The sequence below is a fragment of the Chinchilla lanigera genome, unplaced genomic scaffold (assembly GCF_000276665.1).
Source record: "Chinchilla lanigera isolate Chin_1 unplaced genomic scaffold, ChiLan1.0 scaffold00066, whole genome shotgun sequence".
Lineage (NCBI taxonomy): Eukaryota > Metazoa > Chordata > Mammalia > Rodentia > Chinchillidae > Chinchilla > Chinchilla lanigera.
In genome coordinates this window covers 10,399,768-10,423,887 of record NW_004955467.1, presented here as the reverse complement: position 1 = coordinate 10,423,887, position 24,120 = coordinate 10,399,768, and the positions used below count along the sequence as shown (strand labels likewise).

The window sequence follows — 24,120 nt, the reverse complement described above, 5'->3', positions numbered from 1 at the left end:
AATACCATTTGGGGTGTGAAATACACCCTGCTAAAGGGCAGGTAGCGAGACCAGACTAAAAATACACAGTAAGTGCAATGAGCCTTCACAGTACAACCACTGCCCAAGGGGACTGGGGCTATTTGGAGCCCTTTCACAGACATTTAAGATGATTAGTGACACAGAGCCCCGCTGGATCCCCCAAATCCCTGAGCACCTATTAGCAAGAGCCAGGGGAACACTGACAGCTGGCAGCACCTCTGCCTTCCCTTGCATCCCTCCCTTTGCCTATAGCATTGAAACAGTATGAAATCAGAGATGGAAAAATTAAGTAAAAATAAAAGGAAAAATGGACACCCTGAAGAGGAGATATGAGATTGTTAAATTCAAGAAAACACGGTGGAAACTTCTTTTTTTGAGACAGCATCTCACTACATAGCTCAGGATGGCCTTGAACTCATTATGTAACCCAAGCTGACCTTGATGATCCTCCTGCCTCAGCCTCCAGAGTGCACCACCAAGCCCGGCCATTCTTGTATCCTGATCAGGATGCTGTTGCCATGGGAGCCTTCAGGTGCCAAAATTCACAGGCACCAGGCACTTAAGGGCTGTGTTTTGCTCCTAAGATGCATACCTCCATTAAAACAGTGAGCCACAAGCTGTTTGCTATCCTTTATTAAGAGACCCCACATCCTCATGGGACTCCAGCCAAACCAGACAGGTCCCCCAAATATAGCAGGAGGCCTGGAAGGGGAGGGGAATGACTTATGATCCCACCACACCTCCCTGGAAACAAACCCACCACAGACAGACAGACAGACAGGGGCCAGGGAAAAGAACCGGCCTCTCAGTTCTCTCCCCTTTGCGCCCACTCGAAAAGAAAGTCAAACACTGACTACGCAGCCCCCAGCCCCCCACCCCACCCATAGCAGCGTTTGCGGGGGCCCCCTCTGAAGGGGCGACCCCAAGGCAGCTTCCTATCACTCCTCCTTCACTTTGGTTTGCTCCTGGCAACTCCGTGCCCTCTTCCTTCGCGCAGCCTCCGGCTCAGTCGCGCCCACACCTTCTGTCACCTGCTCACACCTTCTCTCCTCTCTGGGCCCCCCGCCCCAGGGCTTCTGGGAAAGCAGCATCCCTGGCGCCTCCTCCCTCCCAGCAAAGGCCTGGCCGGGCCCTCTCTGCCCAGCACGTGGGACTCACACTGCTGCCCCGCTGTCCTTGAGGTCAGGGGCTGAGCGCTGCCGTCTCATTCGCGGCGGAGTAGTGTATGGGGGGTAGCGGGGCCCTGGGGGCCGCTGGGCTGGGTAAGGTTGGGGCTGCTGGGGATAATAGTTGTGCTTTTTGGACTGGAAGTTCTGGGCTTCTGGCTGTGTGGAAGCCCCTCCCCGGGATCTGCCTCCTCCATCCAGGGAGTTTCTTCGGGGATGGTGGGACCTACGCGGACTTGGAGGCCTTCGAGCAGAAGTGGAAGTGGCCGGAGGGGGAGTGACTTCCTCAGGAGGCTGGGGTGGTGCTGGGGCTTCCCCACTCCCCATTCCTGGCCAGGACTCCCGGTGCTGGGGGTTGCTCTTGAAGGGGAAGCGCAGCTTGCAGTCGTGAGGGGGCACAAAGCGGGCCGGGGGCCTACGCAGACCCCCACCCCGGCCCCCGGAGCCCTGCAGTCCCTGCAGCCGCAGCTGCTCCTGCTTGAGCCAACGAAGGCGACCGCGGCGGAAGGCAGGGTCCTCCTCCATCAGCCTCGACACGCGCTCCCAGCTGGACAGGGGTGGGGAGGGCGGCCGGACTGAAGATGAATGGTCACTAGACGCTGCCTCCTCTACTGCCTCTGACCCTTCAGGTGGGGCCCAGGTGACCTCACCAGCTTCATTCTCATCCTCGTGATCCTGGAAGGGAAGAGGGTGAAAGAAAAGGAGAAGGAAATGAGGCCAGCAGAATCCTGGGGACATGCAGACTTGAGAGAGCAAATTAGAAGGACTGGAGTGACCGGATGTGAAGCAGTCCAGAAGGCAGCATGGAGATACAGAAGCTGGACTGGTAATGCAAACGAGCACAGGCCTGCATGCAAGATGGTCTGAGCTCAATACCGGCTCTGACACTTTGTAGCTGCGTGGTCGGATTCTCCTAACCTCTCTCTGCCTGTCTCCACATCTGTACAATATCCAGCAATGGTACCCAGAGCCTACAGTTATTCTAAGAATTAAATGAGTTCTATGTCAGATGGAGAACAGAGTAGGGAAGGAGGGTAGCAAGCCATCACAGGGATGGCCCTCTGGGCGAACAGGAAGGGATTCAAGGCCTGACGGAAGCGAGGAGGAAGCTATGTGGCCGTTTGGGGGAAATGCATCTAGCAGAGGGAAGAGCAGACACAAAGCCCCCAGAGTGGCGCCTTCCAAGTGAGCTCAAGGAAGCTGGAGCAGAGCGAGCAAGGGGAGAGGACCAGAAGCTGCGCTGGGGAGCGAAGCCTCAGTAACCTCGAGCCATGATTACGACTATGTGTAGTCCTCCCCTACACACCAAGGAAAACTAGAACAGGGCAGAATTTACCCTGTCATTTTAAGTAACCCCAGTGGTTCACACAGTACCTGGTCTACAGTAGGCACTCAAATACAGATTTGTTGGAAAAAATGCAAAGCAGGATAGGTGACAGCACCACCACTCCCAGAGCGGGGTTGTGAAGATTAAGGAGAAGGCACGTAAAAAGCACTCAGTACTGTGACCAGCTCAGAGTAAGCCCTCAACAGAGGGAAAGGGTGACAGAGAGCACACACGGCATCTATAAGCTGTAACTTCGTACTTATGCACGTGCTATTAGTGGCCCTCAAACTGTATGCTACTTCAGAAACACCTGGGGAACTCACAGACTCAAATTCATCCCCAAAGATGTGGATCCAACAGATAGGGGCAGAACCCAGGAATCTCATTTTTAATTTGCAGCCTGGTGACTGTAAGGCATGTGACTAATAAACATTTTTAAGAAAAACGGTGTTAAACTTCAGTAAATTTTTTTTGGTACTAGGAGTCCAACTGAGGACTTTACGCTTGCCAGGCAGGCGCTACGCCGCTGAGCTATATCCCTGGCCCACTTCAGTAAGCTTTGATCACAGGGGAAGAAGGTAGGGACCTGAGGGGAGATATATGTTCCTCAAGGAAGCGCTGAAAGAGGTTCAGAAGGGAGAGAGGTAGCTGGGGCAGGTCTCCCTACCTGGGTGAGGGGGATGACCCGCTCCATGCGGAGCATGCGGTCCCGCAGGGCCTGCAGCTCTCGGTCCTTGCTGCTGTTCTGCAGCTTCACTTCCTGCAGAATCCCTGTCAGCTTGTCGATGTGAGCGCGGAGGTCCTCCACCTCTGCTCCTCGGGCTCCCTCCTCCCCAGCTCCGCTGCCACCTCCGCTGCCTCCTTCCTCCTCACCCACCGTATCCCAGACATCCCGGGCCACAGCCCTCCAGGCATCTCCAGGCCCCTCAGGCTTGCCATAGGTGCGACACAGCTCCCTCATCTTGAGGGCAGCCAGGGCCTCGATCTCGGCCCGCCCATGGCGGAAGTCAGCCAGGGCCACCTCATAGCAGATCTCCTTGACCGCTTGCATCTTCAGGTCAGCCATGGTGGCCCAGCGGGGGTCTTTGCCCTGTAGGCGCCTCCTCTGGGGGATCTGGTAAACCCTGCGAGGGGCCCTGCGCTTGCCACTGCTGGGCAGGCCACAGCGCTTGACGATGGTCTGGACGGTGGTCGGGGGCAGCTGCTCCCGCAAGGAGGAGATCAGCCGCCAGCTCTCTTCACAGGAGCGCTTGTCAGAGTCGTCCCCACTGTCAGAGTCTGCATACTGGGGTCAGAGAATGAAGAGGGGAGAGCTAAGGACATCCCGGAGCCCAGCCTTGCTCAGATACCTGGGAAACACCTGTCAGCATGCGTGGGTTCAAGTCCTGCTCTACCTCTTATGAACTGAGAACCCTAGGACAGACTGTAATCTCTGCTGGTCTGGACAATGGAGATGATGACAGTATCTACTTCACAGATATGTTTAGAGGATTAAATATTTACAACAGGGGCTGGCACATAGAAAGTGATCATAAATATTAGCTGTAGCAAATCAAGTCTCTAAGATTTTGTGTCCAGACAGTAATATATTGCTTAATCACAGGGACACATTCTGAGAAATGTTTCCTTGGGTGACTCTATCATCGTATGAATGTCACAGAATGTACTGACACAAACTAAGGAGGCCACATGTTACTAGTAATATAATCTTATGCTAATATAATCTTATGGACATTATATGTAGTCCACCATTGACAGGAATGTCATGCTGCACATGATGACATATTTCCGCCCTGAATGAGGTTAAAGACTTAAAAGTTCATTGAAGAACAATCTTATGGCCAGGTATGGTGGCACACACTTGTAATCCCAGCACTCAAGAGGCTGAGACAGAAGGATTATCATGAGCTGGGACCCAGCCTGGCTACATAATCAGTTCAAGGCCAGCCTGAACTACAAAGCAAGACCCTGTCTCAAAAATAAATAAATAAATAAAAATCAACCCCACGTAACTGACAATACTTAGATGTAGTCAAATTCACTAAGGTAGCAATGGATCAACTGGAGGGTGAGGATCCCTGGTCAACTGGAAGGAACTCTAGAGTCCCACCCCATCCCCCACTGTCACATCACATTTCTCTCATTTCTTCCTCCTAGGTGCTGCCCTGACACCTCAGCCCACCCTCCCCGCTTCCCACTTGGGCTGGGACAGAAGCACACTGAAAGCAGTCGGGCTGAGGTGCTGCTGGCCTTGCTGCTCCTCCGCCTGCCAGCCTGCCTCCAGGCTCTGTCTGTCCCACAGCACCCTGCCGTCCTCACCAGTCGCTGCTGCTCCAGCAGAAGGTCAGCCTCTTCCTTTTCTTTCCGGTACTGGTTCTCCAGATCCTGCAGCCTGGAATCAAATCAGGCAGAGGGAAGGAAGAGTTGGGCGGGGGCCTGTCTGATGCCACCTCAGTGGGGTATTTAGCAACGAGAGGACACTCAGTCCCCGGGGCCGGCAGGGGCACAAAGGGGACCCCCACACACACCTCTTCTCCATCTCCAGCTTGATATCGATGCCCTGCTGTTCTAGAAGTTCCTTCTGGGCAAAGTTCCAGTCGACAGGCTCAGAGGGTGGTCCTGGGGGTGGGGGGACCCCTCGTTCCCGTTCCAGCCGCGCCTGCTCCGGGTGATTGAAGCGGAAAACATGGTTTTTGCCCATCACAATCCTATTCCCTGGAAACAGAAAGAAGGGGAAAAGTAATGTTTCTCCCCTATAACAGCAAACATCTCTACAACCAAGGTATACAGGACCTTTGGTCCTGAGTCCCAGGAGCCTTAGTCCCCAAGCAGAGGGCCAGTCACAGCTCCCCTGGCTGATCTCAGGAAGCACTCGATCCCTACCAGCCAAAGAGAATTGGGGGAGCTGGGAATCCTTGTCCTGGTTTCTCAGGGGAGCAAGAGAAACCAACAACTGACTCCTTCATTTTTACATCCCAGCTCCTACATATCTCCACGATATTTCTGACTTATCTTAGGGTCCTACCACAGCATGTGCCTAAAAAGTCCGGCCCTGTGACTGCTGTGTGTGCCCACATCCCAGACCCTCAGTTCGTGATACATTTTCTACCTGACTTCAGCACCAACGGCTCCGTCACCAGCTTCCCATTGACATACGTCTCAGCTCCTTCACAAGGCTCCAGGGTGACCACCACTGAGAGGAAGGAGAGAGGAAGGAAAATCAGACCCTGGGAAAGGCAGGTTAGTCACAGATTCCCACCTTGCCTTGTCCCCAAAACCACACATGCATCACCAGTCCCACCCCCAGTACCTGTGGGGGGTGCCAAGGCCCCGCTGGTGCAGGCAGCACAGGAAAGGAAGAGCAGAAGGAGGGTTAGAGCCCAACTACAACTCCCAGAAGCTTCTGAGGTAGCCCTACTCCCCCACCACCATCCTCCCCAGCAGCAGTTCAGAAAACCCACAATTCTCAGAATGCTTCGTTCCTCATATTCAACTAGGCAGAAGCCCTTCCAGATGTCCACTCCTACCCGTCTGAAAACATTATCCCTGGCCAGCCCCAGATTCGTCCAGTAGGCTCCTAGCCCACCTTTGTGTCTGATATATCTTGCAAGCTGCCACTTGACTAATCTTCTCAAGCCACAGATGACATATGACAAGAAAAAGTCCATCCAACACAAACATCTATCAAAGTACTCCTCAGTACCAATCACTAAGCCTGCTGCTTGCTTGAGATATATGAAGCAGTTTTCCTACCCTCAAGGAGCACTGCCTTCTTGTCACCAAGAGACCCCAATATTCCAAAGACCCAGGCGCTGTGACCCCTTAGCCAAGGGCACTGAACAAGACATCTAATTTCTGCGGTAGCCTATAAAATGTGATAATGAAGTCTTATTTACAGAATGGTTGAAAGGCTCAAATAAACCATAAAGTAATAAGCAAACATGACTTTTTTATTATTTACACTAAAAGTAATAAAGAAACATGGAAACTGGAATGAATTGTAACATCAGGCAGAGAGATGAGGGCTATGAATCAGAGAGGATGAAGACAGCAAAGAACACTGCTTAAGGATTACGCTTAAGGAACGTGGAAAGGATTACGTGAAAGTGGTAAAGGCAGACTCAGATTTCAAGGGGCATAAATGATAAAAGAGAGAGGAGAAGCCCTGGGAGAGAGACCGCTAAAGGACATCATCATGGTCTGGGAGCCGCTACAGAAGGAGATGATGCTGTCTGGCTGTAATGGGCACTGGCTTATCCTACCTTTACTTCCTTATTTCCCACCATGATCCGGGCGTTCACTCATTGCACAAACATATGATGACCCTATTATATGCCAGGCACTATTTTATTAGATTTTGGAATCTAACGAAGACATAAAAACTAAAAATTCCTGCTCTCACAGAGCTTACTGCTGGCTGATGAGACAGTCAACAAACAACATAACGAAGTCATTCAGTTCTAATAATCCTTAAAAGCAGTTAACTGGAAGTTCCCTCTCAAGGATGGGATAGGTGCTTGGGACAGAAAACATGGCTAGGACAGATGACCGCTCCAGCCTGGCCAGGCAGCCTCCTTCCCATCCTTTAACTCACAACAATCTGGTAGCACAGGGCAGAGCCCACAGCACACCTCCTGCAGCCTACTGTCCTATATTCCAATTCAAGTCTGCTATTTTCTAGCTGTGTGGTCTTGGGAAAAATTACCCAACCAGAAGCCTCACTTTTGTCACCAGTGAGCTGCATAAGAAAACGCAAAGGCACAAGGAGATGAACAGTAAATACTCTATGTCCATGTCGCCCACCTTCTCTGCCTGCATCTAGTCAACTGCTAAATCCGCAGTCAGGACAAAGGCCAGATGGACTAAAGGCCCCACTCTTTGGGCACAGAAACATTGGCTGCTTTTACTTTTTTTTTTTCCTGTAGTGCTGGGGCTTGAACCCAGGGCCTTGTACATGCTAAGCAAGCACTCCACCACTAAGCTGTATCTTCAGCCCTTTTTATTTTAAACTGGGTCTCCTTAAGTTGCCTAGGATAGACTTGAACTTGGGATCCTCCTTCAGCCTCCAGAGAGGCTGGGATTACAAGCAAGCACCATCGCACTTGGCCTTCCTGTGATTTATTTTGCAATCTTGCACATGTCCTCTCCTCAAACACACCGTGAGCTCCTGGATGGTGGGCTTGCCCCGTGGATCTTATCTGGCTTTGATATCTCCCCGAGCACATGGCTTGAGGTAACCACAGAGCAGGAACTCTGTAATAACTCACTGAACTGAACTGATTCAACAGCTCCCAGTCTGAAATGCCAGAAGCACTAGCTACCACTGGAGACTTAAACCAGACCAGAATGACTGTTAATCTGCTGATCCTCAACCAAACTGGAACTCAACTAGCACATCTTAACTCTGAGCTGTAAGATACGTGATAGTGTCTTCTCCTTTTTGGGAGGTCTGGATATGTTGGCCTGGTGAGCCTTGAAGTCCTGGGGTCAAACAATCCTCCTGTCTCAGCCTGCAAAATAGCTGGAATTTCAGGCAAACACCACCATACCCAGCCATTTCTAATTCTTTAAAATACAGAGAGGCTGGGAATATGGCTCAGCGGTAGAGTGCTTGCCTAGCATGCATATAACCTGGATTCCACTCCCACAACAGCAAAAAAAAAAAACAAAAACAAACATATATAATGCATGAGTATTGTTTTGTTGTTGTCACACAATTTATTACTGTCACTGTCACACCCTATAGATGATTTTTAAAAGCATTATGTCCCTCTTAGGTAAGACATGGTGATGCATGCCTATAATCCCAGCACTCAGGAAACTGAGGCAAGAGGATCACCCTGAGTTCAAGGCCAACCGGGACTCCACAGTGAGTTTAGGACCAGCCTAAGCTTCATAACAAGACTCTGTTTCTAAAAAAAAATGTTTTAGAGCCATCTTACAGGCTAAAATCATCTAAGTACGGCATGAGAATTACAAATTCAAGCCCAGCTTAGGCAATTTAGCAAAACTATCTCTCAAAAAAAAAAAAAAAAGTTGGGGATGTAGCTCAGCACAAAGCCCCTGGGTCCAGTCCCCAGTACAAGGAAAAAAAAAGAGGGGACAATGGTCTAAAGTCTCCAAAGTACTTGGAACCACAGAGACACATGAAACTTTCACTCTCAGAAACCTGTGTCAACATAGCTGGACCAATGCAGGTTTTCCCAAGATAAATTCAGATATCCCCCTGAAACCAACACAGGTTTCATACGCAATGACCAGCATGCTATCTCAGGCTAAAAAAAAAGAGGTCAGCATTTTCTTTTCACCAAAATCCTGCCCTCAGACTTGACACAGTATCCTGTTCTGCCTCAGGTCCAATTGGTACCTTGACCACACAGATAGGTAGGCCCTTAGTACTCCCTCACCGCTCACCCAGGAGCCCGGAGCCCCACTGAGGGTAAGGTACACCCACTCCTCAACTCAGCTACTCTTCCCAGCATCCAATCCAGGCTTCAGGGGAACATGGAACGGGTCTCTCCCTCCACCTGGCCACCCCACTCACCTCCCCTAGCCATTACCTTCTCCATCTGGCTGAGGGATACTCCGGAACAGACAGTGTTGCTCCCGGATAAACTGTCCAGTCAGCTTGATGTCTACATCTACCTGGCCAACCCTGGAGAAGCAACAGTGAACATTCTGAGTGTGTTCTAGAGCAGCCCCTGAACATCAGTTCATTCAGCTTGGTGAGCCAAGCATAATTATTTCTACTTCACAGACAAGGAGGCTAAGTCTCAGACAGAAGAAACAATCTACCTAAGGTCACACAGCTGGGCACTGGTGAAGCTGGGATTTAAGGCCATGCCCATCAAAAGCCCATGTCCTTAGTCACATTACACAGCACAAGGGAAAAGCGAGCCTGGGATTGGTGGACATTCTCAGCCACAATCTGCTACCCACCCTTAGGGCTGATTGCCCCAAAAACTCTCACCATGATGATCACCCAGGCTCTAACACCTGTGGTGGGAGGGGAGAGGGCACCCTCACCCCTTTAACTCCAGGAGACACAAACTCACAGGAAGCCCCAAAGCTTCATTAGCATCAGCAGGAAGAGCCTCAGCCACTAAGCCTACCACATGGGCAGCACTACCCTATGACAACACAGGGCCAGGCCACATTCCCTTGTCCCTCCTCCAAGAGGGTCCCCCTATAGGAAGCGGAAGCAGTGGTGTCAGGGGCTAAGAATGAGGTGGTTGAAGTTTCCCACCAACTCTTCTGCACGAGTAAGTTAGGAGCCATCTCCATAAGTGCTGGATCAGTTTGATCCTGGGAAACATCTTACTCTCACCAAAGTAGGGGATAGAGGACAGCCAGCCACGGAACAGGCAGACTCAGCAACTTGCCAAGAAGCTGGGAGAGGGCTGGAGATGTGTATCAGTGATAAAGTGCTTGCTTGCTTAGCATGTGCAAGGCCCTGGCTTTGAATCCTGACTCCACCAAAGGGAAAAAAAAAAAAAGAAAAAAAGGAGGAGGAAGAGCAAGCAGCAGCAGCTGGGAGAGCAACAGTCATGGCTGGGAGGCAATTATTCAGAGATCTGGGATGCTGCAGTGTATACCAAGACAGGGAGTCACCAATGCGGCATCCCTCTGCAGCCACACCCCACAAAAAAGAGAGGGCCCCCTCCCAGGCCCCTGGGTACATGCTACCTGGTGATGCCATCTTTGATGTGGTAGAGCAGACATTCAGACATCAGGGGGTCTTCATTCAGGTTCACCAGGTGGGGAGTCTGAGGGTGGAGAGGTGGGAGGTCAGGGGAAGGCTCTCGGGAGCTGGCCAGGGTAGTCACCAAGAGGAAGGGGGCAAAGGAGTGAGTAGGCATCCCTCCAGGTGTGCACACTGCTTGTTGTTCGCCCTGCCTTGGCTCCTGCGGAACTTTCCTGCCCTGAAGACCATCACTGATTTTTCAGTTTCCACCTCTCCCAACTATCACCTTTTCCTCAAATAATAAAGCCTAAAAAACCACCACCACCACCACCCCTCCCAAGTCAGCAACCTTTCCCAAGGACCCATCTCTCTGGAGATGTCTCAACCCACCAGGCTCCCCAACCAGAAGCTGTGGGGTCTACCTGCACTGTCCTCTTCTTCCCTTTATTCCTCCTGTTCCCCAAACCCACCATTTCCTCCTCCAAATTCTATCTTGTAATTTCTGGACAGTAAGTGAAGGAACAGAGTTGGGGCACTGGCACATCCCACCTTTCATTACACCGAGTTTCTCATGAGCGTGATTACTTTAGAATTTTTAAACTTTAAGAGTCATGTCAATGTAAAAACTGAACAAGCAGGGGCTGGGGATTTAGCTCAGCGGCACAGTGCTTGCCTGGCAAGCGCAAGGTCATGAGTTCAATTCCTGCTACCAGAAAAAAACAAAAACAAACAATAACAAAAAAAAAAACTGAACAAGCAAATGTGTTTCTCACAGAAGACAACTGATTCTTCCTTGGTCTCTGCCTACTCAGCCCTGGCCCTGCTTACTTCAGACAACCGTAGCAGCTGCCTGGCATTGCCCCTGCCCAAGGCCCATCCCAAATACCTGGCTGATCATGATGCTGCCCTCTGCTGAAAGCCCAGCCCATTCCCTTACTCAATAGCATGTTTCCTGACCTCTAGTCTGTTTTTTATCAGTATGTCTGTGATACATAATGAGCACAAGCATCATGAGAAACTGGCATATACACATACTGCATCTTGGTGTTGTTTACTTCCCTTTCCCCTCTCCTCTTCCCCATCTGCTCCATCTCTAGACCTCCCTCCACCCTCCCCAGGGATGTAACTCTGGGTAGCACATAGCTTTGTTCCCGCCATCCCTCATACCACTGGCTGCCCAACTGAGAGAGGTCCCGCTCCCTACAGTTGCTGCTCCGGCTCATACCTCTGCACCCCTTTGCACCATCCTGCTTCAGTCCTGCCTGACTTCCTGCCCTCTCTGCAGGTTTCCAGCTTCCTGCTTATAACACACTGTGGCCATGTCATTGTTTCCACAGGGACTTCTCCAGCTGGCACCCTATGCCCACCTGACCTGAGACCTGCTATTTACCCCACCCTCCTTCATGGCAGGGCTCAGCCCACCTGTCCAAGCCCCTTCCTGGGGCCCTCTCCTGACTCTGTGCTTCCCCAGTGGACTGCTGAGCTCTCACTCCAGAAGCAGGGCTTCCGCAACCCTCGCACTGCGTAAGCTGCTTACCCTACCACATTCCCACGCCCGGAACAGCCTCCCTTTTGCCTGTCCCACCCCCACCCGTCAAAAATCATTCATTTCTTTCATGTCCTCCATGTCTGTCTCAAATGCCACTCCCTCCATGAAGCTTTCCCAGGCCCCCCAACCGAACACAAGCTCCCCTGCCTCTGCTCCACATTGACTTACCATGGGTTTTGTACCTGACCTTGGTAAGGTGTAGGAGGGACACAGAGATGAGTCAAACCCTGACTCACTGTCCTGAGAGTAAGGAAACCAGAGCCAACTTGGGCAGGTGAGACTTAGTGTGGAAACACTGCTTGTTACAAGTGGGAACAACAGATGCCTCACAAAACTGAATTTTTCTGACCTCCTCATAGCTCTTTTCGTTCATATGTTTGTTCATTTGAAGGCCAACCAGGCCCAGGGAGTTGAGCACCCCTGTATTCTGGGAGGAACTCATAAGGAAAGGGGAACGAAGTGCAGAACTACAGGAGTTCAGGGTGACAGGAAGACTTCATGAGAAAGGCAACGTGGGACCTGATCCTTGCGGGGGAGGAGGAGGGTGTGGACAAGCCAGAGGAAGAGGAGTCAGAGAGAACCACGGAGTCAGAAAAGTCTAGGGTGTAGAGGCAAAAGACATGAATGGCGGCTCTGAATTCCTTTGGGACCCACTCTGCACAGCAGAGGCCCAAGGCTATCCACAGTCCATACGATGGGTGTCAGTATCTGCCCTTCCCCAGACACCCCAAGATCACTGCTGCCTCACTTTGCCTGAGGCATGCTCACGTCCCCTCCCTACACTGCAATGTCAGGCCTTTCCTGGGACTGGCAGATGCTCATGGGCTCTAGAAGCAGAAAGCAATCTATCCCTCGGGAGACTGAATATGATCTGGGGAAATGCTTTTCAATTTCTGTTCAGGCCTAGAACTCTTTGCTAAAATGAAATCTTATTGGCCAGGTGTGGTGGCCCAGCCTGTTATCCCAGCACTTGAGGCTGAGGCAGGAGGATTGCCTGAGTTTAAGGTCAGCCTGGGATTACAGAGTGAGTTCAACATAGCAAGACCTTATCTCAAAAAAAAGAAAGAAAGAGAGAGAGAGAGAGAAATCAATCTTATCTAGATGCCTGGACTTATCAAGCAGGCAAGCAGAAGGCCAACCAGGCCCAGGATGGGGTAGGAAACCCAGAGTCTGCTCCTCTTCCCTGATTTCTGCTCCTGAGAAGAAGCTCTCAGCCAGGTGTGAAAATCACTAACGTCAGAAGTCCTTAGGCCTAGTGGTGGGGGTCCCAGCAAAAAGGGGCTTTCTCTAAGAGCCTTAGCTCTTTTCAAAACAAACTGTAGCTTTTTCCCTAAGACCCAGTCTTCCATTTGACCACTCCCAGGTTGGAGCCACCCTACCAAACCCACCTCCCCAGTAAGTCTAACACCTCTCCCTTTGGAAACATATGAGAAAGGGCCACATGGTGTAGCTCAGTGGTAGAGCACTAATCTAGCACGAGGGAGGCCCTGGATTTGATTCCCAGCAACCCTCCCCACTGAGAGAGAGAGAGAGAGAGAAACACATGTTCATCCTCACCACCTTGAGAAAAACGGAAATGTCAACCATTCCAAGACACCTTTTCACCATCACACTGGCAAAGATCAAAAATTCTGATTAACCCAGGATGCTAAAAAAAGTGGGCTGGGGATTTAGCTCAGTGGGGCAATGCCTGCCTGGCAAGCACAAGGTCATAAGTTTGATTCCCAGTACCAAATAAATAAATAAAAATGAATAAAATAAGAAATAAAAAAGGTCAGGGATAACAGACACCCTTGTACATCATTCTTGGGACCATAAACTGGCAAGGTTATAACCTCCAGAAAGTATTTCAGCACCACAAATCAAAATTTTAAATGGCTACCCTCCAAATCCTCACTTCTAGGAATTCGTTTTTATATGTGACACCTACTTATGAGATTACATGGTAGCACTGTTTATAGTGACAACGGGAAAAAACTAAATGTCCGCAGTAAGAAGCTGTCTAAATAAATTATCCTACATCTATACAATGGAATATTCTGACACGATGAAAAAAGCCAAGCATGATGCTGTATGCCTGTAATCCCAGCACTCAGAAGGCTGAGACAGGTGGATCACCATGAGTTTAAGACCAATCTGGGCTACAAAGTGAGTTCACAGCCAGTCAGAACAACCTAGCAAGACCTTCTCTCTAAAAAACAAAAGAAGGAAAGAGAGAGAAAGGGAAAGAAAGAAAAAAGAAAGAGAAAAAAAGAAAGAAAGCAAGCTTTAAAAATAAAATAAAAAGGTATGAGAAAGAAAGAAAGAAAGAGAGAGAGAAAGAGAAAGAGAGAAAAAGCTTTAAAAATAAAATAAAAAGGTATGCAGCCACTACTATTAAAGAGAGATCATGTGTGTGCTCATGTATAATTATATATATGCCTGAGCTTGCCGAGTACCTCCAGAACAACACATTACAAACTGATAGTGCAGGCTGCTACTGATAGGGGAACTTGAAGGTAAAAAGGAAAGACTTACTGAGTTCTATTTCAGTGTCCTCTCTGGTATGTACTATCTTTACCAAAACAACTAAAACCCCTCCCTCTGGCGTCTGGGCTTTAGGAGCTAACATCCCTGAGCAGTGTCCAGTCTGTGGAGAAGAAACTCCACCCTGTCAGTTCCCCCATTCATTTCTGCCTTTTCTCCAGCCCTGAGATGTGGAACTAGAGCTCCAGGCACAGGCACCCAAATATGGTTAGAAGCCATGCTAAGAGCCATGCTACAGACTCAACTCCCAAAAGTAGCTGGACCCCAACGCCCTGGACAGCCAGCCCTGGACCAGTCCTTCAGCCTGGCCTGACACCCTTAATTTTCCACCTATAGCTTGTACTCCCTCGCTGCGACTGGGTCCAGGAAAGCCAAAGCTCTGTCCTCTGCAGAACAAGGTTTCAGCGATCCCTGCTTGTTCCATTTTCCAGATGCACCTGATCTTACAAAATAAAGTGAGGCCCCTTTCCAGTAACCCACCTCTTCCCAGCAGCCCCCAGGATGCCGTCTGACCTCAGAACAGTGTGCCTGACTTAAGGCCTGTGCCTTGTCTGTTCTGCACCATGGACCAGACAGGCCTGGCTGGTTCCCCCGTGGGACTGGAAGTTCCTGCTCTGCTCAACCTGGCTTCCACATCACCCCTTCGTCAGTATGCACCAGTACAGCTAAGCTGGCTGGCCGGGGTTAGCATCCACTCTGCCCAGTTGGTCCTGTGCCAACTGGTTAAGTATTTTGAATATCATTCCTGCCCCTAATTGAGCCTGACCACTCCCTCCCCACTTCTTTCTCTCTCAGCTAAGATTTACCAGGAGCCTAGTACCTACAGGAGCAGACAGATCTGTGTCATACACCAGCCTCCAACATGTACCCCGAGTTTGCTTAGCACCACGTTGTCCCTACTACTCTCTACCTCCAAGTCCTGCCAACCTTTCAGGCTTTGCTTTCCAATCCAGCTTCTCCGAGAAGCCACCTGCTGCATCTCCAGGCCACGATAACGCTTCCATCTAAACCAGTCCTGCTGCACACTTACAATCACTGTCGCACGGAGTAGCGCTCACTCCTCCTCTACCCGCTACAGACACGGCGTCCCAAAGTTATCCTTTGTAAAAAGCGTACTTTTAGTTAATTCTCTGAGTGGAAGCAAATGTATAGGGTACTAAGTTCAAATGATACAAAAGCACATACGGCATCCAAGTTCTCACCTGAATCAAACTCTAGTTTCCCAGTTCCTTTCCTTTCTCCTTGGGTAACCACTACTGAGCAGTTTCTCACGAATCCCGAGATAAACTATGTGCATGATTTCTCACACACACACACAGACACACACACACACACACACAAAGGCCTAGATTCTAAGCAGTTCTCACAATCCCATGAGGGCAGGGAGCCTGTCATCCTGCAGCCAAGTCGCTGGCCATAGACACTTACTAAGCACTGGACTCTGGCTGCCTGACAGGTGGAAAGAGGTAGAAAAGGAGGAAAACACAAACAAGAGGTGGCAGAGGAGGGGACAGAGATGACAGAGGGACACGTCAGAGACCTCAGATGGAAAGATCGAGGCTAAAACTCTCACCCTGCCACCCTTAACTCTCTTCTCTAGAAACCCAGAGAGCTCTCTAGGCTTTTGCACCCCATCTCTCACACACCTTCTTCGGTGAGAAGACGCCCACAGTGCCCCCGTCCTCCCGGACAGCCACTCCCATCTCAGCCAGCAATGCTTCTCTGTGAGAAAAGGAAAGGCAAATTTCAGTCTTGTCACTACTCCCACACCCTTCCCTAAAGAGCCTGACCTCTTCCCCACCCTCCTAGAGCTCCGTGGTGCAGCCCAGCCCCTCACACCTCTCCATCCTCAGGGCTTCTGTCTTTCGAAGCTTTTCCTCCCACGTCTCGTTCAGCTCAGCTATAATCTTCTCTGTCTCCTGGGGGCACAAAGGTAGACAGGGATCAAGACAGTCTGTGACCTACTGTGACAGGGGCCAGAGTAGCCTGGGTTCCTTCTTTTTTCTCAGCCCTGGCTCTACAGAAGAAAATCCCCAGGAGCTCCCAACCCCACAGCCCTTGCCCACTTCAGCTCTGCACCTGTAGCCTCTCCATGGCCTCCTCAGGCCCAATCTGGGGCTCAGCATTAGAGAAAGATGGCTCCAGCTCCCCGTTATGTGCAAGGGGAGATGAGGGTGAAGCTGGGGCAGGGGGAGATGATACAGCTGGCAGAGCACCTCCAGGACTACCCTCTTCCACCTTTAGGCCTGGAATGGAAGAAGGTAAAAGAGTGTGAGACCTATAGTACCAGCTTCCTGGTGCTGGAAGGAGGATCACTGGAACCCATGAATTCAAGACCAGCCTGGGCAACACAAAGAAACTCATCTCAAAAAAGAAAAAAGGCTAAAGAAAGATGAAACCAAACACTACAGAAAGCCAAGAGATTTACAGATAACTCTGGGAGACTTCTGGTCAACCTCTTCCCAAACAGGGAGCCTTCCCAGGCAACCCTGACAAATGAGCATCCTAGCTCTGCTTACAACCCATGGACAGAGAGCTTGTAACTGAATGAGGTCCCCAGTTCCTTCTGTCAACAGCTTGCTCTGGGAAAAGTCTGGAAGGATACTGAGCCGAAATCTGCCCTGTGTCTGTGTGTCTATTGTTTCCAGTTCTGTTTTTTCTGTAAGACACCCTTTCGAATGTTGAAAGATAAACATGACATCCTTTATATCCTCCTCTTCCCCAAAACCCTTCACTCCCCTCGCTGTGTCCTTCAGCACCCTACCCTCCGTGAGACTGACCCCCAGGCTGAACGGAGTCCATGTGGATCACACATTCTCTAACAGGAGCCTACTTCTTATCAATGAGGCTGAGCACCACATCTGAGAAAACATTCTGTTGTTGATCAGTAAGCTTATGTTCAGCTAAAACTCTGGTATTTCATAAGAACTTCTGCAAGGCAGGTGCCCCAGCAGCCTCTTTACCATTCACCGTGTTAACCATAAATGCACGACTTGCCACTTCTTCCTGCACCTGTCATAAAGTTCTGGAAGCCTGGCAAAGTCCCTCTGAGTCCTGACTCCCCCCAGAGTATTAGTCCCTCCCAGCTCTGTCACATCTGAAGGCACAAGCGCCTCTCCACGTTTGTGTCCAAGTCCCTGAACAAGTAAAGGCCTGCATGGTGGGTGGTCCCTCTCAGACCCCAGGACTGAGCAAGAGCAAGTGAGGAGGGATAGGGTGGGCCCAGAGATGTCCTTGGGGTATCCCTACCTCCTAGCGCAGAGGCTGAGAGCCCCTGAGCCATCAGCAGTTCCCGTAGCCGCGCCACCTCCTCCTGCAGCTCTCGGATCAACCGGGCATTAGGGTCCTCATTGATGACAGCATTGCATCGAATCTGCTTGGTGCGGTCAGCATACCTGGGTAAGGAAGGGGATCCTGACTGGTGAGGGCAGGCACAGAAGCCCTTGCTGTGCTGCATGTTTCTGGTTCTCCCAGCTAGGACTCAAGACAGGCAGGGTTCACCCTGCTTCACAGGATTCTCTAGTGACCAGCCTCTGAGCTCCGGCACTTTCTATACGCTGCCCCATGCCAGAGCCAGAAGCCCACCTGAGGGTGCTGAGTGTCTCCTCATAATTGATGTCAGCAGGACTCAGGGCTGCGATCATTGCTGTGCGTGAGTTCCCACCTATGAATAGAGAGATGAAAAAGCTTTAGCTAAGCTGAATCCTAAGAAAAATCAGACTGGGTCATGGGGGAGGGGGGCGCCCAATGTCCAGACAGGGGTCTAATAGGGTCCCTGAGGTGGGTGAAGCTAAGAGTTATGGAGCCAACCATGAATTCTGCTTGTCGTGGGGAGGGGCAAGGTCAGAGAGACATAAGATATCTACAGGACAGTCACAGGTCTGTGGGATGGAGTCAGTCATCATTGTGAGATCAGGGAGGCACCTGCCCTTGGCAGGGAAGGTATGGCCTTGATCTCATCATAGGAAGTCTTCCAAAAAGCCAGGTGTGATGGCGCACACCTGCAATCCCAGCACTCAAGAGGCTGAGGCAGGAAGACTGCTGAGTTCAAGGCCAGCCTGAACTACATAGGGAGACCCTGTCTCAGAAAACCAAAAACAAAAGACAATCTTCAAAAGACATTCCCCAGGTTAGGGCACAGAGTAGGACAACACTGACTGGATTTTGGATTCTGGGAGTGGCAAGGGGATCTGACAGACTTATCAAAGGGGGCTAGTGGGACGATGGCAGGGTTAGCAGAGAAGAGGAATCCCTCACCTAAATTCTCCTTGAGCAGCCAGGTGAGCACAGAGTCCCTGTAAGGAATAAAGTCTGACTTCCGCTTCTTTGATTGCTAGATGGAAAGAGACAGTGGTCAGAGTAAGCCACCCTTGGCCCGCTTTCCTGGACCTCTTTTCCTCCCAACCTACAGGACTCACCATATCTGCAAGGGCTGAGATCACCTTCCCTAGAGTAGTCAGGGACTTATTGATGTTGGCACCCTCCTGGAAAAGGATGACGGATGGGGATGAGGCCATTGCACTTTCCTCTCATCACCAGGGAGAGTCCTAGGTTATGGTCAGTGACTTGTGCACACAGCCCCCATTACTGCCCCCATCTGTCCCCCCAAAGCACCCTCACCTTCAGACGCATGCCCCGGGCCCCTGAGGAGTCAGCCCGCTCGCTCCCAGCAAGGTCCACCAAACTGATCTTACTGACCTGGGGTCAGAGGAAAGAGGCAGGAGGTGACTGGGGTGGGTGGGGGGTGAGGAAGGTAAATCAAGGGAGTGGCTGGCAGCAAGGGCTAGAGAAAGCCAGGGAAGGGCAAAGGAAAAGGACAGAAGGAAAAGGGATACAGGAAGAAAACAGTGAGGAGCTGGTTACTCACTCATCTGTTTACTGATTCACTTACAAATACTTACAGACCCACTGTGTACCGGGACAAGGGACAGAGTGGGATCCCAGCCCTGCCCTGAAAACTCTAATAAGGACAAACAAGCAAATAAGAGGCTATGGTGCACTGATCTGACTCTGATAGGGAGGCAGACAGAGCTGTGGAAGCCCTGAGATGACACAAACCAGCAGAGGCGGATCCCCACCTTCTCCGAGTCCAGCCCAGTGAGCTGGTCGTGACAGCGCTGCGTGAAGACAATGGTAAAGACAGCGTGGGAACGGCTGCTTGTTTCATTCATGTTGGTGGCAGCTACCGTCCTGGGGGGAGAGGGAGTAGTCACAGGGTCCTGCCCTCACCTTCCCAACCCTGGACCCCTTAATCTCTGCTTGATCAGCCTGTCTTACCGTGCCTTATTTCCACAGTCCATGAGGTCAGCAATGTCTGCGTAGGAGGTCACAGCCAATTTAGACAAATCCTGCACGTAGGGGCCCAGGATAGGGTGCTCCCGGACCCGCAGAGATCCCCGGCTCTTGGGATTTAAGAGGTCTCGTACCCGCTCGCAATAGATTTCCATATAGCTCACCTAAGAGAAGCAAACAAGGAGTAAGGAAGCAAGTAATGACACTGCCAGTAAAACTTAACCTAAATTTTACTACTGAGCACACAGGTAACTGGAGCTCACACACACACACTAGGTATGGTGCTAAGATTCTCCATGTGCTAGCTCAAATCTCCATCAACCCTAGGAAACGAGTCTAATCATTAGCACTTCACATCACCACACTCAGGAGCTAAAAGTTGAAACTACTGCCCAAAGTCAGAGTAACCAGCAGAGCCAGAATGAGATTCCAGGCTGACTCCAACACTAACACTGCCCTCAATCTTAATCTCTCTGCTTTCCTGCCTCCCTGCCCTGCGCCCCCCACAGGACTTAGGCTTACCTCCACAGAATAGGAGAGCTGAGCACTCTGGTTCTCACTAACACGAGAAAAGAGGTCCTCACAGAGCTGGAGAAAGACACAGAGAAGCTCCATTCATGGCACACTTGCAGTGCCCAGCCCCAGGCCAGGCCCTGTCCCAGGTGACGCAATTTAACCCTTTCCACAGGCTTGAGGGAGGGGTTATTCCAATTTCACAGGTAGGAAATCAGTCTCTGAGAGGTTCACACTTGCCCAGGGTCACAGGCTGGTATTTAGCCAGGCAGGATGCAAACCTAGGTAATCTTGTTCCCAAGCCTATGCGCAAGGTCACTATGCTACACAGCTGAGGAAAATCATGGTCAGTTCTCAGTTGTCCACCACTAAATCTTTTTACAGCTGACATCTTGTTTATGGTATGGAAGCCTGTTAGGGAATTATGCTCTCAAATAATTACAACACAAAGTAAACCAGCAGAAAGTGGTAAAACCCGGGCCTAGACCCAAGGTTCTCTGATGCTAAAGGCTTGTCTCTCCTCACCCAGCTTCCCTGTCTCTTCCAGGGGCAAAGCCTTCTCCCATGAAAGGGACTTGGGCATCCAAAGTGCAGCCAGTCCCATAGCATTCCCTATAACTAAGGGCCTCAGAGACCCAGCTTCTGCTCCATGAACCTTAGATCCCTGTCCTTTCTCCTCTGTGGGCAGCTGAAAATGCTCCTGTCCTGGCTGCCCAGTCAGGTACGTACCTGCGGCACGATTCCCTGCTGCCCTGGCTCCTGCCGCCCCATCATGGTGTAGGACTTCCCGGCCCCAGTCTGCCCATAGGCAAAGATGCACACATTGTATCCCTCAAAGGCGTGGAGCAGCATCTCTTCCCCAATGTCTCGATATACCTGCTGCTGAGAGGCAAACTGGGGGTCCTCGGCCTAGGTGAAAGGGGGGCAGAAAAAGACAACAGGAGCATGGGATGACTTTGTCCTTGTCTACGGTCCCCAGAGCCTTGCCTCCTCCCCACCATCATCAACCTAATCAACGCTGAGCATTCCATCCAGCCCCCTGCTGGGTCTAATTATCCTGAGTGATTCTACCCAAGCACAACCTAAGGGTCTTACCCACCCCCACTCAAGGCTCCCCCCACCTTCCCATCCAGTCCCACCTTATCCCAGGAAGGTCCTATTTCCCAGCATGCCCCCTCTCCAGGACTTAAAATCACCTTCCCCCATAGGTGAGTTTTTCCCAGCCCAACAACCTCACCGAGGTGTGTGACCAGTAGGAATAGTCGAAAGTGAAGCTTCTGGGGCCATCCTTGCTCTGTTTGGGATTGAAGATGGCTGCGGGGGCAAGGGAGGGCAAAAAAAGAAAACCCAGGTCAGATACTCCCATCTTCCCACTCTCCCACAGCCCCTGGAATCCACACATCCCACTCCCCATCTCTGTCCTACTTCATCTCTCTCCTTTAATACTCCCTCCTGCCACCCCTCCTGCCACCAAAGCTAATTTTGGCTTCCTAGGACCCGCCCCCTATGAGCTGCCGCTCTGGATTGGGCAATGCGAGGGCGCCCAGCCAACATTCCCCCCACCGGGGACAGGAACATGGAAAGGCCAGCCTGCCCCAGCCCCCACCCTTAAAACTAGCACCTGCTCTGTGCCCAGCACAGTCCTCTGGTTTGGCCCAACAGGACTGGCCTACACGGTGAGGCTGGCTTCCCTCTTGTGCCCAGCCAGGCCCCCAGGACTCACTCACAGGTGGTGTTGCCCTGCATGCTGACCACACACTTGGCATCCTGGCTGGTCTCACGGGCATTGAAGGGCCGAACCCTGACTGCCACTTTCACCGAGGCACCAGCCATAGCTCCAGACGCTCCTACCCTCCTCAGCTGGAGGTCAGAGAAAGAGGGGTGATCAGAGCCACTAGGAAGACTCAAACTTTGCTTCCCGGCTTCTCTTTGAAACCATCTCTCTGCTCCCCTTCCCCAGCTATCCAGCCCCTCGTGGACCCAGCTTCTGTCCCTCTGATCTTCCTCCCAAGTGTCACTACTTTAAGAGGCTCCAAACATATTCTTGCCTCTCTCCCCAGCCATATCCCAGCTCTCAGGGACCTGGGCCATCACCCCAGAATTACCTGGTGTCCTGGCCCCAGACCAGGGGGGCTGTATCAGTTCTGGCTGTCACCGGCCCTCGTAGGGGGAGCCCCATCCTACACTTGGGGCCTGGCCACACCAGCAGGGACTGTAGGGGAAACCCTGGTTGTGGGGGAAGACTGGTTAGGAGGCACCTGTGGCTCCAGAGTCTGTCTGGGATTCTGCATTTAGAGAGCAAGAGACAGGGGGTAATGTTAGGAAAGGTAGGGATAGCTGCCTCTCTGGAGTGGCAGAATGCAATGTGAATCCAAGGGCAGGAATGGTGATATTTTTATTCCTCATCACTCACAAGTGTACTGAACGTTCAGAGAGAAGAGAGAGAGAGAGACAGAGAGTGAAGCTGGACAGAGAGCAATTCAGAGAGGGACACATGGGCAGAGACACTGAGGGTGGCAGGATGGGGGAGAGGAAGAACAGAAAATCAGACAACAAGAAAATGAAAGAAGTAAGTCAAAAGGCAAGACTGAGGTCATGCTATAAGATAGAATGGGAAAAGGAAAGGAGAGATACAGTAAATATCGAACCCAGAGATTGTGAATAGGCAGAGAGGGGGCTCTCAGGCCAAAGCACAAACTCGGAGCCCCGGAGATGAGAGGAGAGAAAATCCCAACCATAAAATCTAATCTATAATTCCCTTCCAGGACCAGCAAGGGAGAAGTAGAAAGCAGTTCCCAACTCGTGTCCACAGCGTCCACACAGGAGGCAGGGGCTGCTGATGGGAAAAGTCCAAGAGCTGCAGGTACACAAGGCCTGCTTTTTGGGCCTCAAACCCCTCGTCCAGCCCTCAGCACTTCCTCCTCAGGATCCAGGACAATGGCTAGGGTAGGGTGGGGTCATCCTGTATCCACCACACCAACCCCCAGGGCTCCACTGCAGGGGGAATCAGAGTCTTGTATCTTAAGGAGGGGAGGTTTGACAGCTCCTTGAAATGGGAGAGAAAGGAAAGGAAGCAGGCTGGTCCCAGCCCCAGCCTGGGGCTAAGACTATGGCGTCCACGGCCCTGGAGATGGTGCCAGGCTGGAGCCCAGGAATGTAGGTGATCGGGTGCCCACACCCTGGGAGGAGAGGCTGAGCAGCCCACGCCCACGGACAGCCAGGTGAAGACTACAGAAAGGACTCAAGGATGCCGGGTCCCCACCTGTGGACTCAAAGAACCTCAAACCTCTGTCATGCTCGGCCTCACCTCACCAGCCTCCCTGGGCAGGGTATGGGCTGGTCGGTCTCAGGACAGGAAGGGAGTAGCCGAAATCAGAGGCGAGCTCAGGAAGAATAGCCCTGACCCCCAGACCCTGACCAGGGGACCAGGCGGGGAGGGAAGGACACCGGCAGGGACACACAATCGTGACTCTATTGTAACTACCAGACCAGGGAAAGAATGGCAGACTAAAAGCGCGGTAAGAGAATAGGTAGATCCAAGGGGTTGCCGACGCACCTTTAAGGGCACTGCAGGGTACAAGGAAAACCCCGCGGCTGGGGTGGGGCCAACCTACCCGACAAGAGGCCTTGGGCCACCTGCACCTCACCCACCCCCCGGTTTTCCAACAGGCCCCTGCCCGGCCTCTCCGGGCGGCCGCGCGGACCCCGTCCCACAGTCCAGCCAAACGACGGCTGCCTGGGGCCTGGCACCTCTCTGCGCCTCCGCGGGACAAACAGCACATGATCCGAGCTCTCGCGCCTAGCCGGCACTCGCTGGGTCGTGCAAACAGGACCCCGGCTCCCCGCCCCGCAGCCCAGCACATTCCTCAGCGGGCGTCCCTTCCCTTCCCCCTCCCCAGCTCTCACCTCGCAGCGGCGGGGCTCCCCGCGCGGCTCCGCGAAGTGCAAAGGGACAAACTTTTCGGGAATCGTGAGACTGGAGCGGTGGCGATCCGGGGCCGGTTCGGGGCTGCCCCAGCCCCTCGCCGGGTCCCCGGGCGAC

The 24,120-nt window shown here is 51.8% G+C and overlaps 1 protein-coding gene across 2 annotated transcripts; it reads right to left on the bottom strand.

Moving 5' to 3' along the window:
- Nucleotides 1-638: 638 nt before the first annotated feature.
- On the bottom strand, nt 639-24,120 carry Kif1c (kinesin family member 1C; the record flags this gene model as incomplete). 2 transcript variants are annotated; one of them, XM_005399634.2, is given in 23 exon segments in its annotated part: nt 639-1,862; nt 3,182-3,799; nt 4,834-4,906; nt 5,043-5,229; nt 5,624-5,707; nt 9,075-9,169; nt 10,201-10,280; nt 15,920-15,995; nt 16,113-16,192; nt 16,353-16,519; nt 17,523-17,668; nt 17,859-17,937; nt 18,531-18,606; nt 18,692-18,757; nt 18,894-18,971; nt 19,352-19,463; nt 19,551-19,729; nt 20,088-20,153; nt 20,808-20,987; nt 21,316-21,392; nt 21,806-21,938; nt 22,184-22,363; nt 23,985-24,120. In XM_005399634.2, coding segments are annotated over 21 exon segments (3,312 nt in total). In that variant the 3' UTR covers nt 639-1,175.